General features: G+C 41.5%; 1 protein-coding gene across 6 annotated transcripts in view; it reads right to left on the bottom strand.

The window, feature by feature from the left end:
• astn1 (astrotactin 1) overlaps window positions 1-11,939 on the bottom strand; it is a 663,514-nt gene extending 651,575 nt beyond the window's left edge. For 5 of the 6 annotated variants that reach the window (XM_074688258.1, XM_074688257.1, XM_074688256.1 and 2 more), the window contains exon 1: window positions 11,530-11,939. In XM_074688258.1, coding sequence (XP_074544359.1) covers window positions 11,530-11,836 — 307 coding nt within the window. In that variant the 5' untranslated portion in view covers window positions 11,837-11,939. The remainder of the gene's footprint in view (window positions 1-11,529) is intronic. The other variant, XM_074688253.1, reaches the window with a different exon arrangement.
• Window positions 11,940-13,889: the final 1,950 nt, after the last annotated feature.

The following is a 13,889-nucleotide window of genomic DNA, read 5'->3' on the forward strand; positions in this document are numbered from 1 at the left end:
TCTGCTGAGACCCTGGAAATGATCTACATTCTATTTTGTTGCAGTGAATTTAAAATACAGTAGCCATATTGGATTGGTCCCTAACCATCATTATCAGACTGATTTTTCACACAAGGATTAGATCAGTGCATCAGCATTTTATTTTTATTTATTTATTTATCTATTTGAAATTTATTTATTCATTAATTAATTTATTTGTCAGCCACAGATTTGATGAGTAAAAGTAATAATAATAGTAACATAAATTAAGCCAAATGTTCTCGTTTTAAAAGAAAGGCAGTGTGACCCACAGGACTCCATTGCTGAGTGTAGATGTTACTAAAAATGATGCTGATCACCCACACAAAGACAAAGCATCAAAGCATTCAGTGTTAAAAACCCATTAATGAAAGAGTTGTGCGTACACTGAGCACAGCAAAGCATCTGTGACTGCCTCCATGTTCAGTAATTAGAACTCTCTGGAACATATTCATTATGACGGCTCAATGAGGGAAGCTGTAATTGCTCAGGAGGACACAGCTCCGGCCCTTTGTTTCACACCAGGGTCTCACCCCCTGCTGAAATAACGCTCGACAAAGAAGCTCGTGTGATTTGGCAGAGTCGTGAAGCTCCTCCTGAAAAACATTGATCATGATTACACCACCAGCTCCTCCTGTACGGACTGAGCCGCAGCACAGAGTCAGCATTTAACACATCTCCACTGCAGCTACGTGCATTAAAACAGAGCAGGAGTGTAAACGTTAAAGGGGACATATCATGCTGATCCCTGATTTGATACTTACATATAATATAATAAATTTGAAAACAAGACCTTACACCCCCGAATTTTAAAAAAACGAGATGTTGTATTTTTTCTGATACCCTAGAACGAGATTTGATGCCTCTGAAAATAGGTCATTAACATTTGGGCACTAGATTTCGAACGTCGTGACAACACAAGGATCCTTTCTTTTTATTGGAGTAATCTGATAAAGCAGCTCCTCCTCTGTGATGTCAGTTAGTCACACAACCGCCACCGAGGGATACACCCACCAAGAGCCAAGTATAAATACAGCTCCCTACCAGCTCTGGCTGACTTGACTGAGTGCTGGATGCAGGGACTCTGCTCTGCTGAGCAGCTCGGCTTTACATGGTGAATTATGGTGAATTAGCAGTTAAAACACTGTAGTTTTAGCAGACGTCGTAATACTTGTGAGACTGTGATATTTGCATGCTTGGGGTCTGACTTGGGGTCCAATACAAAAGGACGTATCCTACACTCTGCCATTCGCTAGGTCTGCCCCATTCAATGTGGTGATTTTGTAAATACTGCCATGCTGCAAAAACTGCCCCCTGGCTCTACCCCCTCCGCCCCTCTGATAGAACTGACCAATCAGAGTACAAAGGGCTGTGACGTTGCGAGGTTACTGGAGGTCATTCTCGAAATGGAGCATTTCAACGAGATCTTGGCCTAAACTGAGGATATTGAGAACGCTATTGTGGGGCAATGAAGGAACTAAATGACTTGTACTGAGGGCAGAAATGCTTTACAGGCATCCTAGTCTGGCAGAGTGAAAAGGAGAAACAAGCATGATATGTCCCCTTTAAGTGAGTGTAACAAATAAGCCCAGTTCTGATTAAAGCTGCTGAACTTCAGGAAAGTTGATTTTACTTCGGGTTATTTCACTTCATACACCCCACTGGTCCAGAATGAAAAAGCAACACTGGGATGGAAGTCTGGGTAACATTTTGCCGCAACATTTTTTCCTTTGATGGTTTTCACTTCAGAGGCCAGAGAGCAGCTGGTCAATATTCAGTCAAACAGAAAGAACAAGTGAGGGGGGTTCTTCTCTCTGTACTACCACCAGCACATTTCCAAACTGGTGTGGAGGAGCATTAGAGCTTAAACTGCAGTGGTTTTTTTTAATGGATGGCTTGTTTTAATAGCTGCCTGTAAGCAAGAATGGATGATATTCATGTGCAAAGCAGAAATGATTAGACGATGAATCAATTAGTCCAATGACAGAAAGTAAATCTTCGGCTGTGGTGGTAATCAACTCCTCGTTTGTCATCTTATTAGCGATGCTGCACACTCAGTGCTCTACGGTACCAGAGCAGTTTACTTTAAGGCACACTGGCGACAATGTAAAATCTTCTTTGGCATAACTCCGGAGCATACCAGCCAAATGATTGTTCAGAGAGCCGATTTGAATTGGAGGCAGTTAAGGTCTGACTTTGTTCCAAGCCTCTGGCCCAGATGTGCAAATCACTGCCAGAGCAAAATCAGCTCCAGCTTCTCCCAGGGGGCAATTTTATTACCTCACCTCCCACACAATTTATGGCACGACACCAAAAGGGTAAATTTCTAATAACACAGCCGGCTTTCTCTGACACTAACGAGTGGCTGCAGTCCTGCAGCTTGAATTTACTGTCAGTCACTGAATGCCCTCTTTTCAAATTGCTTCTTAGAGGCTTCACAGAGAAGCAATTTGGTGAGAAAAATGTGAGCCACTGTAAAAGGTGGAAAAAAATGTGGAATTTAAATTGCCCCCAACAAACCCACTCAAAAACACAAGAACAAACAAGCACACAGACATAAAACTATGCATTTAACAAATACATTTTTTAAATTCGACTTCAAACAGCTTGGTGGGCAGTGGAAAATGAAGGAATGCCGTGCTGCCAGAGAACAAGATTCTTTCTCCTCTCATCCAGAAATGAGGCGCACAGCTTTGAAACTTGAATTTCGAGACCATCCTTTAAAAATGTCTGGTTTCCTTCTCTGGGAGGTCTTCAAAAGCTTGACTAATTACTTAGGGTTATCAGAAGATAAGACACCCTGATGAGACCTGCGTGAGTATGGACGGGCTCCAGCAGCCTGCAGGACTCACAGTTGCTGGTGAGAGGCTGTGGTGTGATAAGCTACTGCACTGCATATAAACTAAGTGCAGTGGTCGGGGTCTTCAGACAAAACCCCACAGCATCTTTCATTTAGAAGACGCTAAATCTTTTCACTATGAGACACTCCACGTGAGGCTGAATTAACGATAACCTAAAAAAAATATATATATATTGGCAGAGGAAAGTTTTAAAATGTCCATACAGACTTTAGAAACCACTTCATAACTAGAGTCTGTTTTCAATAGGTTTTCTCCACACCTTATGTTCCTATCAGCAATGTTTTCTTGGAGGAAATATGCCTACAGGAACTACTTCAGTGTATTGCTGTTGGCTAGGAGTTGACGATGGCACAGACACTATAGAAATCCTAAACTTATCCAGCCTGAACTCAAAGTTTGACATAACCATACAACTTAGCCCCAGTAAACCTTGAATCTGTTGTAGCAGTTGTCCCCATCTCTCCTCTCTAACATCAAAATTCACTTCTGCATAATTCATGTTTGACAAAAAAAAAAAAAAAAAGGTACAGGCAGCCTAAAGTGATACTCCGGGATGGAACAAGTTGGGTTCTATCACAAGGTTTAGGGCAGAAATTACCCCTACAGCAGTGTTTTTGTGCAGCAGAAGCCCAGAGCACTCACACCAAACACCCCCTCCCTGCTCCTCTGCAGGTTTCCTCTGCACTCAGACGGGGCCATTTTTTACTTGACCAAAAACACAAATAAACGGACTCCCACTGAAAAAATCTGATATCGGTCTGCATTCATGCTTTATTTAGAGAATTTTCAGCGCGTTACTTTCACACAAAAACACCGCTAAATAAGACTCTAGTTCTCATTGTGTCGTAAAACGGCACTACCTCCGCTGCAGAGCCACAGCTGGCTACGAGGCGCTCGCAGCTTAGTGTATCAGTCCGCGCGCGGCGTGCCAGATATAAACAAACGCAGGTAGTCTGCCAGGATGAAGAGATGCTAGGCACTTCCCAAGTAGCTGCCTGTTGCAGCAGCTCTCTCTTCTTTGTCCGTTTCTTGTATTTTTTTCCGTCCTTTTTTCGTCATCTTTGTATTTGGAGTGGATCATTACTTTGTATGGCTCATTGTTGGTCATAGACACCAAACTTTTTGTGTCTTCAGTGATATTTTTACTACTTTTCTCCCGTGTTTGTCTGGAGATCCTACATGTAACCATGGCTGCATTGTTACATGTGAACTTAGCTGTCAGCAGCCTGTAGCATGTCCATGCTAACTAGTGTAAGGCTTGATGATTTCCCTCAAGGTGAGGAGGAGGAGGTTAGGTCGACGTGCTGGTTCTCAGGTGTTAGCTGGGCGGTGACGACGTGGACCTGTCCTTCCATCCATCATTGTTGGGAACGTGGGATCTATCTCCGGTGGGATGGACGAGCTAGCCGTGCTAACCCAGCGGCAGAGGGGCTGCCGGAGGGCAGAGTGGCATCATGCTGTTCACGGACGTGGCTGATGGAGCTGACATCGGATGCCAATGCCACATTGGAGGAGCTTCGTCTGCTGTGAGCAGACAGGATCCAGGAGACAGAGACTGAACAGACTGCTGGGGAGGCTCAGTCCTGGACCCAGTGGAGGTGGAGACTGGCTGAACTGGAGAGTGGTGGACGGGCTGTCGTCATCTATTTTCTTGTGGACATTTTTGCACTTTCTATACACTTTCTTACTTTTGTTTTCTTGATTGCTGCTGTGACTCCTGAATTTCCCTTCAGGGATAAATTAAGTATTTTCTATTCTATTCTATTCTATTCTATTCTATTCTATTGCACACCTTTAATGTTGAGTAACATATTTACATACATAACAGTATTTCTGCAAAATTTTCTCTGGAAGACAGGGACAGAGAGCCCTCATGTGATCACCACCAATTATCATTCTGTTCATTATTGCAGTACAGAAACAAAACAGTAGCCAGCATCTAGAATGATGTGCGATGCAGACAACATGTACAGTGTGTTCTGCTTAAGGGACATGAACACGTGCTTAGAGCAGCCATGTGCAATATTAATCATCACAGTCAGTTGAAGAGCTGGCTTGAGACCCTTCACACTTTCATCAGCAGCATTCAGCAGGCCTCTAAGCACAGAGCTGCTGAAACACTGAATTTACTGCTTTTTTATCAAAACATGCCATAAATTCAACAAGTGAGGCTTCAGGTTTGTAATTTAGCACTGGCTCTCTTTTTACAAACACCTGTAAACCTAAAGGTACAGCTGCTCCAGTGTTTCTATGTTAAACTGCACTTGGCTCTCCACAGTGAACATCTATTAAGACTTGTGTACTGTGAAGTAAAATGCAACACAAGGAGATGTCACTCACTTTGTGACTCATTTATATGCAGCAGCAGTCCTGTCAGAGCCGTGGTGCCGTTCCTTTGACTTCACTTATTTCCCTCCACCCCATAATGAATTAAGTGTTGTCTAAATTAGTCTTTTATACGAGCCATACAAACTGTTCAAGGAGTCACCACAGACTCGTGGCACAAACACTCAATAATAATAATGAAAACATCACCAGGGAGTTTATTCTCAATATTTATGTGGTCCTTAATTAAAACAACCACACATCTGACTTCAAAGACAGCTCAACCAAACTTCAGTGACAGTGGCTGCACAAAGCACTGCAAGGCCAAAGTTATTCATGAATGAACACATAAAATGTATATATATATTTTTTTTCTCTCTTTTCAGTGTTTATTTTCTAGAGCTAGTCCAAATACAACCACAGCTACAAAATCAGTTTCTGCCAAGTCCCTCCCTGTTGTTAGCCTCTTTTAAGCCTGAAAGTTTCTCTTGTCTATGGTGTGGTATGAATCCTCCACGCCACTAGGGTAGCAGGCTAAATGTTTGTTGCATTGCATTGGGCTGGGTATCACTCAGAAATACTAATAATACTAAAACCAATATCCTCACTTTGACTCTGGTTCCTGAGCGATACTTTTTACGATACCAACTTTATGGAGTCAATTTTAACAAAATGAAAATTACATAACACACGGTAAAAACCTTGTGCTTTTTTTTTTCACTCTGAGCACTTTTCTTATAGAAAAATAAACAAAATAATTGCACATGCAAAGCAATAATTGCAAACAAGTGACGGGTCAGTATATGTTTATAACTGCAAATGAACTTTTTTTTTGTCTTATTGTCAAATAATCCTCCTCCTTTATGTAAGACCAAAAGATAAACTCATCAAGCATAGCCTTGTTATGACTTATACAGCTAGTATATAAGTATATGAAAAGTATACAAAAGTTTGTAAGTACATACAACAAAATGCATTAATCTGCCATATCTTTCAGATATATTTTATTGCAATACACAGTACAGCCATCGTAGAGAGTTTGATATCAGAAATATCTTTTTTCCCTTTACCAGGCACCCTAATCTGGTGTTATGTCAAGTGATTACCCATAAGTTATTTCTTACTGGTCTCCCTGTTGTGAAAAATGCTGGATTGTGAATATTCTAAAACCCCTTTACAAAAATTCATGAACTTTCACTACAATGAGCAACATCAGCAGCAGACTGATCACACATTGGGTTCTAATTTCGTGGCACAGCACAGGGGGCGCAAGCCTGGCGCACCCCGCGCAGCGTTAATTTTGTGCGGCGCACCACCGTGCGCTGCCAATTTGACAATTTGGTAGACCGTCTGCGCAGAGATGGGTGTGACGCACCAGGGGGAGGTGTCGGCAGATTCATGTTAGCACAGTGACAATTTGTGCCACAAAAAGTGCAGAAAGTGCGCTGAAAGCTCGCCAGCTCCAACCTGGTCTATTCTCGGCGCAAAGCGGAGCACAACCTCCGCAGCTGTAATTTGGTGACAGGCGCACATGTGCGCTCATGTCAACAAAGCCTCAGAGGCAGGTTTCTAGAGTGTCAGGCACATTTTAATGCAGTAAACAATCACAGCAATCACTATTTAATGTAACTGTCTGAACCAGCATATACATTTATATCTATATTAACTGTCCCGTCACATCTGATGTCAGATTAAAGCCGTTTGTCATAATGGAAAGTTAACCTGACGGCAGCTGGAAGTTTGATGCACATCTTACAATTAAACAATAAACAGCCTTAACATCTGATACTGATTATATATCTGGCTTCTCTCATTGCCCACACAGTGACGCGCTTCGTGTCCTCCGATGCTTTTGTTTGATAAAGCATGCTAGTTCAGAGGGCTAAACAACCTAGCTACTAACCATATATTATCCTTTAGATAAATCACACAGGAGCTCATACCACTAGATTCTCAACTAACAGGAGGATGAAGGCTTGGTGTTAAACATTTTCAACACCTGTATCAAAAAACGTACCTTTATTTGGATACTGGTCAACACATGATTTCAATACCAATTCTATTATATCAATTCAAACAAAAGGAAAATTACATTACAAATTGTACTAAAAACCATGCGTTTAAACTTCAAACTTCAGTGTTTTTTCAATCCAAGCAGCTCTTTTACTTTAAAATCCAAAGATTTGCCAGTACAAAAGAATGGTTGCAAACAAGTGATAGGTAAGTGTATACACCTTACATGCGTTCCACAAAAAACAAACTTACTTCTGCTGATTTTTTTTTTTTTTTAATGTCAAAATAACAAACTTCCTTCTCTATCTAGGACTGTAACCAGCAAAAAAATGACCCAAAAGAGGCAAGCATGCCTGCTCTGGCTACAGCTGGGAGGGTCGGCTGTGAGCAAGCAATTATGAGTGTTCTGGTTAGGGAAGGGATTCAACATCCGCTGCTGACTGAGAAGCACTGGGTGCTGAAGTTCAAAGCATGCTTTCACGTGAGTAGCAGCTTCAGAAAAGTCTCAGGATTTGTTGCTACTTGCTTTTTGAAACAAGAGTCGCTAGAGGGGTCTGAAAAGCTGCTAAATATAACAACAAAGTTGCCAAGTTCACATCACTATCTTGCATGTTGCAACCACGTGTAACGTTACAACCAATCACCAGTCACATTATCACATCTTGATCACGTAATTAACCCTTTGGGTACCAAAACTTGACACCAAAAGACAAGGCTTATTTTGAAAACTGTCACCACAGAAGCATTTCAGTCAGTGCCATAAAAGAACTAGAGTTCAGTACCCAGCCCTCAGGAAAATACATTCCTGTCAACAATGATGCCATGGGAAACAGCCCAAAATAAGAGGTTGCTGTCTTGGGGTTTAAGTGCCCTACCCAGATAGTGTGTGGTCCATAGTCCATGGAGCGAGTCAACAGGAGCCAGGAAAATACTGAACTCAACATTACCTTGGTCATGGTAGTCTAGGGTAGGCGGGCTTTGAGCTACGGCCTACAGGGTGCCCACCTGTCAATCAAGTCAGCTGTGCCTCTGATTAGGCAAACCCCTTATCTTAAAAGCTTCTAAACTAATGAGTTGTTCCCCATATTCAGTGTAGAGCTTGATCAACTGTAGTTTTTAGCACTTTCACATCTGCTTGGTCCAACTTGAGACAAAGAATGTCCATTTATGGTGCAAGAAGCTCTACTCCATTAAACTTCACTAAAGTATTGTGCAAAAATTAAAAGTTTTTAGAACAGTTAAAATATTAACCAGGAGCTTCAGCTTGTGAATAAAGAAGTTAAGGAGGAAACTACGTGTCCATGATTTAAAGACTACAGCTGTTGTTACAACATATAACACACTTTGTTTATCTGCACTGAGGTCAAAGCAGACACAAATACTTGCACAAAGTAACATGTAAAGAAGCAGATGAGCCCTTAAGGAAATGGAGGTGAGGGATATTTCCTAGAGTAACGTATTAGTTAGAGAAAAACAGCTTGTACAGCAAAAATAAAGGCACTCTGTATACAGTATATGAGAGCTACAGCAGCTTCCAACATTACATCATGTGATGTTGTGGCTACAGCTGCTGGGTAAATCCCTGAATGGGAGAGATTTTAAGCTCAAGGAATAACAGAATTCAGTTTTTAATACTCCAACAGCCCAAAGGTCAGATTCCCATGCAGTCCTGGTGTTTTACAGCTTTAAGACACTGGACAACAAGCAATCAATTTAAGTGCAGCCAGTCTCCTGTTTTTATATGTAAGCCTCTATCTCTCCCTATCTGCAGAGTCTGCAGGGCATTTCTGGTATTCAAGCCACAGTTTGAAAACAGGGCGACCAGGAAACATGAAATTTAAATCATTTAATAAATTTATATGTGATATTTCTAGATGTAAATGATGGTTAGTTGTGCTTTATTGGGCATGTCCACAGTCAGGCCTGGGGGGTCCATCAGGGTCCATTCTCATGTGGTTCCCAGTGTGTTTATTATGTCACTGAAATGAATCATGTTTTAAATTATGTAAACATAAATTTACAGTTTCTGTCATGGTCAAAAACTGAAAAAGTATATATATTAATGCCTCACTATACTACGTTTAGACTGCACATAGGCTGCTTGTATAAAACTAAAGCTCTGTACATTCAGCAGAAACTCAACAACTCTTCCAGCTGACGTCTTTTAATTAATGTTTTTACATGATTCGAAATGGTCCCTATGAACATCCAGAGTTCAAAAAACACTTTAGTGGAAACAAGATCAGGAATGTCCCGATACAGACTCTTTGACTTCCAATCCGATCCAACTTTTTTCATGCTGTGTTAATGCCGATCTGATAATGATCTAATCCTTTTCTCTAATCAATCCTGTACTCCACTGGGTGATTTTGTTGTAAATTATGAATTATATTTGTTCTATTAAAGTCAGGCCTGTTGGTACCCCCTCAATGAACCCTCACTTTACAAATGTTACCATTTACTATCATTGTTTTCCAAAGAGAAGTAGTCTAACACAGTGGACATGTTTCAGCAGCTGTTAAGCGTGACGATTCTGAAAACACGTGAAAACTGGATTGGTCCTGATCACTTATCAAAATCCAATGCTATCTTATCCTCCAGAAATAGCCATATCAGGCGCTGTTACCGATCAGTGCATTGGACCAGGACATCCCTTGACAAATTTAGATAAAAAGGTATGAAATAATGTAAAAAGCAAAATAAAGGTGTGTAAAAATAGTTCAGATTGTAGAAAAACAAATGCTTGAAGGTAAAAATGTTGTTTTCAGGTCAAACTTGTCTGAAAAACATAATGAAAAAAAAATCCTGACATAATTCCTTGATAAGAAGCAGAGTTTGCTGATGTTTTTACGCAGCCCATAACACAACCTCTTATCATATCAAGAGAGACCCCTGAAGGACAGGTGAAATTTGATTTTAATAAGTCTGTAATGATGGCACAAGGATTTTTAAGCACACTTAGTGACTGATTTTTACAGAAATCCCCAAAGAAATAGTAAAAAAAAAGGCATTCATATGTTACTTTTAAGCTAAACAAAAATGTGTCACTAACTGCTTCTGGCCCTTGGACATTTTTGTGAAATCAAGTGTGGCCCTCTTCTAAAAAAGTTTGTACACACCTTTGATCTGCAAAAGTTTGTGGCAAACTGCAGCTTTAATACACAGAGAAATTAAAGATACAACGTAGCCTAACAAACCCAGCTCTGTTTAAATGTATGAAAATTCATTTTAGACAGGCAAACAGCTTCAAAGGGTTACACCAGAGAGACAGGTTGAGATCAAACAGCTCAGGAGACAGCCGCCAACACACTCAGCACACTTTCCTTTTTTCAGCTGCCGCCCTAATGAGTGCTGACTTCGACAAAAACTGTTCTAACATCAGGTCCTAAGCCATCAAAAACAACACTTAACCCCACAAAATCCTGTTTAAATTGGAAGCTGTAAACCTCACAGACACAGAGAGGGAGAGACTCACTTCTTACAGCTACTTGTCATGAGGTACTGCAGTGAAGTGGTTCAGCACCATGGACAGCGGCCAGCAAACTTTGACTATGCAAACTTTACAGCCTGCTGCCAAACCCTCTGTTCATCAAACACACATCCACATCCACTTTGTACAACTTCTTTGGGTGTAAGCTGTTAAAGTTGATTTTAAAAAGTCAATAAATTGACGCATGAGTGATAAATTGCAGCTTTAAATCCATTAACAGTAAATGTTAGCACAAAGTAACCACATTTACCCACATTTTTCTTACAGTAATGAGTCAGGGCTAACACTCAGCAGAGAAGTTGGAAGCAAACTTGCTAAGTCCCTTCATTATAAGCAGACAGTTTCCTACTCATGCAGCTAACCGCACCACGTGTGTGAGCCTGACAGAGAATAAACTCATGAATGAACACACACAGCCCGAAGGATGCACTTCTTACACAGCTTAGTTAAAGCGACCTACATTTCTTAAATATGGAATAAAACACAGTTTTGCTAGCATAAGGATGCTAACCGGCCTGATATTAGAACCAGAAGAGCTAAATGTTGACATAGCCCACCACAGTGTTAGCAATAACAAGCGACTGTCTACATTCATCCACTGACGGGCAGATATTGCAATAAAAACGCAGATAAATGTGTAATTATTCATTCCGGTTGTCATACAGCCTGTGTTTTTATTGAAAACAGTGAAAACATGGTGTGCATCCAGGCCTAAGCTAATGGACAGATGCTCCGGTGTAATAATAAAGAGTGAAGGGGTTTAATCTGCTCAATTAGCGATTAATGACGCGCGTAGACCGGCGTCGTGTCACAAAAACTCACCCAAGACGAAAAAAGGGAGCTCGGTGTTTTCCAGGTCGTCCACCACCACGACATCTCCAGGAAAATCGTTCCTAACAGAGAACAGCAGCTTGGGCTCGGAGGCCGACGGACTGTGCATGATGCTCAGGTCGTTTTCCCTCAGAAACGGCAGCGCAGACACGGTGACGCTCTTCATCTTGCAGTCGGTGTCCTGGCTCTGGTCCTCGTCGCCGTTCAGACCTCGGACATTAGGTGTCAAAGCGGCCAGAAGGAGCCACATGAGCCCCAGAAGCTGCAGCGGTGTCGGCCCCATGTTGACGCTCGCCATCTCCGTCGCTCTGTTTCCTCTCCCCTCCTCGCTGGTTCGCGCAGGCTGCCTCGGTCTCTCAGCTGCGCTCTCATCCGCCGGGCTGAGCGAGTGAGGGGGGAGTGTGTGGTACTCCGGCGGGCTCTCTCAGTGTGGGAAACAAACGCCTCTTGTTTCGAGCATAGGATCGATCACGTGTTCTGTGCTTGTTAAACTTTACATTGACTGTGTGGCTGTTGTGTGTTTTAATGCTTTTGACCTCTTTGCTGTAATTGATTGATAAAGTGTCCAAATGGATGTGTAATGGCTGAGCATACATTACCAATAGAACATACACTGAGTGCCCTGCGGGTCCTACCGCCAAAAGCATTATCTTTACTAATTTAATTGTAAACATGCCCCTTAACATACATTTGCATATGACTCCAAGCACCACCACAAGGCTTGTGTAGAAGCTTCCTGACCTCTGTGATTGGGTGGACACTTGACTGGATGCATGCATAATCTACTAATAGATGGTGCTGATGCACAAGCTCTGTTTTGAAACTCAGCTCAATCTTTTAGAGGACACAGGAGTTGAAACTTCCAAAGAAAGGTTGAACGAAGAACTATAGAAAAGCTAGTTTCATTTCAATATATACTATTATATTATGTATATATATTATCTATATTATATATAGATGCATTGTTTACATGTGAAATTAGCTGTTAGCAGCCTGTAGCATGTCAATGCTAACTGGTGTAAGGCCTGATGTCTTCCCACAAGGTGAGGAGAAGGAGGTGAGGACGACGTGCTGGTTCTCGGGTGTGAGCTGGGAGGTGGCGACGTGGACCTGTCCTTCCATCCATCATTGTTGGGAACGTGAGATCTATCTCCGGTGGGATAGACAATCTAGCCGTGCTAACCCAGCGGCAGAGGGGCTGCAGGAGGGCAGAGTGGCATCGTGCTGTTCACTGATGTGGCTGACGGAGCTGACGTCGGACGCCAGTGCCACATTGAAGGAGCTTCACCTGCTGTGGGCAGACAGGATCCAGGAGACAGAGACTGAACAGACTGCTGGGGAGGCTCAGTCCTGGACCCTGTGGAGGTGGAGACTGGCTGAACTGGAGAGTGGTGAAGGGGCTGTCGTCATCTATTTTCGTGTGGACCTTTTTCGCACTTTTTATACACTTTCTTACTTTTGTTTTCTTGATTACTGCTGTGACTCTTGAATTTCCCCTCAGGGGATAAATAAAGTATTTTCTATTCTATTCTATTCTATTCGTTTCTATTCTATTCTATTCTATATCTGCAAAATACCAGGCAATTACTTAAAATGATCACATAAGCTTTAAACAGCCAATAAATCTTAATTTTCATATAGTTCAGTTCATGAACTTTCAGTCTAAAAATATGAAGTCTGAAAACTGCAGTTCCTGAAGTGCCCACTTGAGACTAATTGCATGGCTGCCCTCACCTTTAACCTCATCACTTCTCACAAATTTGTTTTTAAATGAAGAAAACCTGAGGTGTGATGAGAAAATAGCAGATGGACGCTGGTGATGGTAGGGGCCTGTAATAACAGCAAAGGGAGAGACTGGGGATCCTGCAAATTAAATCGACTGTCAAGTTAGATGGACAGCCTGTGTTTGTAAGGTGATGGTGAGAATGATGCATAATAACTGGAAACTAGTGCAGCTGGAGTTGCCTGCCTAAACTAGCTGGCAGGCGTCACTACATCAGTGAACTGGAATAAATAATTTGAGGGAAATGTTAAATGTTTGATTAAAAAGGCTAGCAGGGATAACTGCAGGGATAATATTTTGCTATCTGCAAACATGAGCTTATTAAATCATGCTACAAAAGTTAATTGAATGGTAATTCAATCTGCAATTTAATAGAGTGACTCCTCAAAGGGTGAGGTTAAGTGCTTTAAAATCCAACAATGGTGTTTAGATTCAAGTAATTATTTATCTTAATGATTAAATGACACAAAGTCCTGTTTGACCGTCCATTATTTATTTTATTTACTTATTTATCCATGTATTTTTTACCTTTATTCAATCTGGAAAAAAAGATCTTGTTGAGATTAAA

Source organism: Halichoeres trimaculatus, unplaced genomic scaffold, assembly GCF_033239565.1.
Source record: "Halichoeres trimaculatus isolate MK-OKI-2021-1 unplaced genomic scaffold, fHalTri1.1 fHalTri1_scaffold_15, whole genome shotgun sequence".
Lineage (NCBI taxonomy): Eukaryota > Metazoa > Chordata > Actinopteri > Labriformes > Labridae > Halichoeres > Halichoeres trimaculatus.